Genomic DNA, 6,000 nt, shown 5'->3' on the forward strand with positions numbered 1-6,000 from the left:
TACGGTGTTGGAAATCTTGTGTCCCCCGGGGTCGCGCAAAGGCAGAGAAAACCGATACTTTACTAATCTGTCTACTTTAGGAGGGGATGGACGAGTCATATTTAGAAAAAGGCTGTTGCCGACCACCGTGGCAGAAAATGAACAACTGTAGCTTTCGATTATGATGTCCTGTCCTGACGGGGGGAAACCACATCTAAAGAGGAACTTTGTAAGAGTAAACCATACATAAATCCTTTCTCTTGTGGGAAAAACTATGGATAGAAAGAATTAAAGAGTGTTGTGTGACTTTGGAAAGTTGCTATGGAACAAGGTATATTCTGATTATACGTCCACGTTTGAACTGGCTTGCGGTTGACTACCCCCCCCCCCCCCTTCTCACCTGGTCCAGTTATCCCAGAACAAAAACACAGTTTTCCAAGTCAATCGGTGTGTTGTTGCCAAGTCTGGCCTGGTATGTGTCACTATCGCCACATAAAAAAGCATTGATGGGCAATACAACAAAATTGCAACACCCGTGTGTGTCTTTCAAAGTAAACGAAACCGCGCTGGAACACAACAAATTAAAACGGGATCCCTTCGCAATAGAGGACGGGGGTAGGGAGAAAGCTACAAGCGGTCATGATTCCTAGGCGAGACATTCCGAGTTTGTAAAGGAACCGAGAGGGCGAATTTCCAAAGATTCAATTTACGGCGAACAAACAGCATTTTGGGGCTCATCTTCGGCAGCTTTTGTTGTCTGTCACGATGAGCTCATCCAGCCCTCGGGTAAGGTTGGATGGGCGGGCTGTGGCCAACAAGTCATAACCGAGAAATGGAGCGTTTGACCGACCATCACCTCCCCTCCCCGCAAGCCACCAATACCCAAAGCACAATGAGGAATTTACCATTAAAACCCCCGAGTACAACAACCAGCTTTCTCATACTAAAATTATACAACAGTTTCATCTAAAACGGAAACTTCCTTTCCTTGTCCTCTCTCCATAGAGTAATTGGCTACTATATTAAGTGATCAAACCTTGGCTTCACAATAAGTAAATGAGTCTGCACACTGACTATACGGTTGTAATAATTTGAATTTTTTTTTACTGACTCATGAATTTCTCTAAACGGATGGCAAATAAACAAACTACATGTATTTAAGTATACAAATGGCTTCACATATAATGTTGTTGGCTGTGCGGGGTTTGGGCTTTTTGTATCAGGCTCCTTTCATTGATCTCAATTCGGGGGGGGGGCAAAAGGGGGTTCTGAATGTGGGGGGGGGTGGGTCTTGCTCAATCTGTTCCTCGGTATACCGCCACTGGACACAACCAAATAAGCTCCACGTGAAAAAGGTGTGGCCTATGTCTGTTTTGACTACTTGATTAGCAATCAATGAAGTTTCGATAAATCGTGCCTGGGAGTGAAGTTAGGGGAAGCAAATACATCCAATAAAACACGTCTTCCTTAGTAAAGTCGTGGCCGAGCGGTAAAGAGCACAGAACTCAAGCTCGTGTGTTTCTGATCAGCGGACTGTGGGTTCGCGTCGTAGTTGTTACACATGTGTTCTTAAGCAAGAGATTTGACCATTGATTCGTCTATCGGATGGGACGTAAAGCTGTAGGTCCAGTGTTTTGTTAACTCATCAACGCACATGATCACAAGAAGAAAATGGGTTCACCCAGCGTGTATGCTAGTGCGTTTATCTTCAATTTATGAAGGCTGCACTTTAGGGAAGAAATGAAAGAAATCGACAGAACACTTACTTTTCAGCATGACTTTGCCGAAGACCGACGTATCCCTGTCCATGGTGCTACAGTTCCAACGACCGTCACGGAACTGGTACTGACACTCTTTGACGCCCTCTCGAGCACCGCGGCCGATGCTGACCATCACGTCAGGGTAGTTACGGCACAGCTCACGCTGCTTGCCGACTAGGCCCGGGATGTTATCGCACATGATACGGGTCCCTACGGCACTCAACTGGCTGATGAACCTGGCAAAGGTGAAAGGAAGGGGGATGGAGCGTTTGTTAGTTCATGGAGGTAGAATTAGATGGTACCTCTACAAATAGTTCATCAGTTTGGGGACCACGGGCTCTCTTTTACATAAAATCTAAAGAATCCTTCAATAAAAAATTGACTCATTGGACAACTCGTCACAAGGCCTTATCACACAATGAGGCAAAGTGGAAGTAATGAACTGCACTGCACATAAGAAAACTTATTGCAGCACAATACATAAGAACACTTATTGCAGCACAATACATAAGAACACTTATTGCAGCACAATACATAAGAACACTTATTGCAGCACAAAATTAGATACTTTCAATCCTGTATGTCTTTACTCCAGTGGGACATGATTGCTTTTATGATGCCTCATGTGACAACGGTGAGAATCATGTCCATGCGATTAATAAATATTTTGGGAAAATAAAAGGCCCAGCATATACGAACTTTATTAATACACTGATAAAGTCGGGCCCTGACTAAAAAATACCATAAGCTATATAACTATAGAGCAGGGTCTGGTCCTTACTCTTGCTCTCCATGGAGGTTATGCTCTATAACCAATTCGAGCCCTTTCCAAGAAAAAGGGGAGTGGTTCATAATGATTTCGAATGGGATGCTCACAGGACTTCTTCACACACAAAAACGTAGGCCACAAAATACAACTTTTAATATTTCATGCAATACGTCGCGTCCGAAAGTATTGGCTGCAGCTAGATCGTTAAGTCGTATTGGGGATGCCTAACTAGCAACACCCTTAGCCACAGCCGAAGCCACCAAATCGCAAATGGCCCGACATTGTTTCAAACTGTCTGTAAACGACCTCACAGTGCGAAGAGGTAAAACAAGCGAGAAGAGAGTGATCCGGTTTAGTCCTTTCTCCATAGTTTAACCATCTAACTCAATTATGTTGAGGCTTTGGGGACACACTCATTGTACCATGAAGTGTTGTTGACAATGTTAATCCGCGTTGCCGTCTTTTAACACGGGGTTTATACACGAACGAGGATGAAAGCCAAGAGTGACTGATTCGATCTCATCCAGGATCCGTTGTTTTGTCCATGGAGGAGGGCTAAATAAGAACGCTATAATCATGCTGAGCACTTTTTAAACAACCTGACAACTTACAATCGCGATCTCTATTGTGTTTAGGTTATAGGTAAAGTTTACTTAATTCTGAGGTTGGTGAAGTTTCTGCTACTTTGTGTGTTATATTGTGTAGGAATCAAAGGTTCAGAATCCCACAATAGGAATAGACTAAATCCCGCTCAAGCGAACAGTAAAATTGTGACCGTGAACAATAAATTAATGTTTTTCGTTTAATATGTTTCTCAAATTTAATTGATTTAACTGGTGGCCCTCTCAATATTTTCTGATACAAAGCAAGATTTTCTCGAGCAATCTTGTTTGGTTAAAGCCATTGGACCCTTTCGGTTCGGAAAAAAAAAAGTTCACAGATTTACAAATAACTTACAGGGTTTACAGAAGGCAATGGTGAAAGACTTCTCTTGAAATATTATTCCATGAAATGCTTTACAGATTTATTTGAAACACATGTTATGACACGGCGAAACGCGCGGAAACAAGGGTGGGGTTTTCCGTTGTTTTCTCCCGACTCCGATGACCGATTGAGCCTAAATCTTCACAGGTTTGTTTTTTGATATAGAAGTTGTGGTACACAAAGTGTGGGCCTTGGACAACACTGTTTATCGAAAGGGTCCAATGGCTTTAATTACGGATCAGATTTTGGTTGCCGTCTGTGGTAAGGGTTTGGAGTGCGACTCTGTTCATGGCTACCTGCGGTTCAGTCGTTTCTTCCGGGGCCCTTTCCCTAAACCTCGGTCTAGGCCCCAGCTCCGGGGGCTTCGTATGCCGCTGAAACCCCGTGTAATTAACTGCAACAGGCACACTGCTCTAGACAAGCCGGGGTCTGGTGTTCCCCTTTGATTAGTCACAACATGTTAGCACGTGTCTATGGATCTGTTCTGACACCACTTGCACAAAGGTACCCGTTTTATAAAGTTAAATTGTTTGTGGTGTATGACGATACAACTAGTCGGCCTCTTTATAAAATGGAAGACGTGTTTGTATGTTTGTGTAAGGCTGACGAGCGGGAGCACCGACCACAAGCTCTGGTATTTCTGATCATCATCAGAGCCCCGGTCTTTGGCATGAAACTTGACCATAACATTGCTTTGTTAATCGGACGGAATTTTCAAGCCTTAAGTCAAGTGTAAAAGAAGCAATAATACTTTCTGTGGGAGACTATTGGTTTGGTGTTTCTGCATGGTTCACATGGCAAGTGCCATTGTTTAAAGGTTTCCTATTATAGGCGTGCGACCGATGCACTTGTGAGACATCATTGGTTTCGTTGCCAGAAATAATACAATAATAAACTAAACTTGTCGATTGATCAGTTTGAAAACACATCGTCTTGTGCATATTTTGATGCAGTCAAACGGATTCTGAATCTGGGTTAAATTAGTCGGCAAAGTAGACAATGACCAGCCAGTCTTGGACAGAAAACATCTTGGGAAACGCAGTTAGACTTGTTTTTAACTTTTCAAATGGAACTTTATTGCTTAAAACATTCTTAAAACAATATACAAATGAATAGCTGTTCCATTGAGTTTACAACAAACACATAATTACTCAGATCTGAGCCCGTGGTAGTAGGCGCACCGTTGACCGTTTGCGAACATACTGCAGCCAGAGGTGCACTTTTGGTAACCGCTGTCACCTCGCTAAACGTGAATGGAGTCGATGTTTTGCGGAAAACCCTTTTGGGGGGCATAATTAATGAACAACGTTTTCAGCCGAAACTTTTACGTGTGATTTTTATTGTGTCTTTCTTGAAAAAATTTCCTATAAATCGACTTTACGTTGACAAAACCAATCTGACCCCCTGTGTATAAAGTTACGAAGTGACTTGGGTACGGGGTACGAAGCGACTTGGGTACGAAGTGACTTGCGTACGAAGTGACTAACTTACGAAGTGACTTGGGTACGACATGACTTGGGTAGGAAATGACTAACGTGGGTGCGAAGTGACTTGGGTACGAAATGACTGCCATCGGTTTTGGCCTTTACTTAACACATCGATTACAGACAAACAACTTATAAAAAGGTATAAATTGAATTCATCACAAAGAATTGCCAAGGGTCCCGACCGCTCCGAGCACTAGTTCAACCACACAGAGGAAAGGATCGTACAGTCCCAATACCCTGCAGCAACGTGTGCAGGCAATTTAAGTGTAAACAATTACACCAAGTGAACATCGAACAATAACAACAGCAGTTTCGTTTTATGTTATAAAATGCAAATTACCAGTTATATAACGAAATCGTATAACGAACAACAAGATCATCGGGTCGCACTGAATACCGACAACTCACGACCCCTCACGACACCAATTTTTAAATGCACTTTAACAGAACATTGACATAAGTCAACCGTTAAATATATGCACAAGAGTCATACGCACGTGTCTGATAAAAAAAATTATATATAAAAAATTCCACAAAAAACACCACAATTTATTTTACAGACAGATTTTATAAATAGTTGACATTGGCTAACTTTGACTTTTTCAAACTCACTTATTAATGTTGTGGTTTTAAGGATATCAATATTGGTATGTTCATTCGGACTGCCATAGCATGAGATACGTTGTTGCTATAGCTCCACGTATAGACCTACTCGATTGCATAGCTCGAAAAATACCACACAAAGGTACTTCAAGTATAGAGATCATGTACTTACCACCAAGTCGATATTACTTGAGACGGCATCATGAATACTATGACACCGCTAAGAATAAAATTAATCAGAGTCGACTCCCGCATCTCAATTTCATCCAAAGAATATTTTCCTCAATGCAAAGAAACTTGAAGGTTGTCCACGCAACGCTATTGTTCTACCGGTTTTGTAAACAGTGGAGTTTTTTAAGGTCGGCACGGGAGTTTTCACCCAACGACAGACTTGGTGTTGGTAGCAATTGGTAGCAAG

The 6,000-nt window shown here is 42.2% G+C and overlaps 1 protein-coding gene across 1 annotated transcript in view; it reads right to left on the bottom strand.

The window, feature by feature from the left end:
• Nucleotides 1-6,000, bottom strand: part of LOC117304672 (protein Wnt-2b-A-like) — a 13,241-nt gene extending 7,241 nt beyond the window's left edge. Inside the window, exons 1-2 of the mRNA XM_033789245.1 lie at nucleotides 5,755-6,000; nucleotides 1,746-1,975 (exon numbers count right to left, since the gene is read on the bottom strand). Of these exons, the coding sequence (XP_033645136.1) occupies nucleotides 1,746-1,975; nucleotides 5,755-5,837 (313 nt within the window). The 5' untranslated portion in view covers nucleotides 5,838-6,000. The remainder of the gene's footprint in view (nucleotides 1-1,745; nucleotides 1,976-5,754) is intronic.

This window comes from Asterias rubens, chromosome 2, assembly GCF_902459465.1.
Source record: "Asterias rubens chromosome 2, eAstRub1.3, whole genome shotgun sequence".
Lineage (NCBI taxonomy): Eukaryota > Metazoa > Echinodermata > Asteroidea > Forcipulatida > Asteriidae > Asterias > Asterias rubens.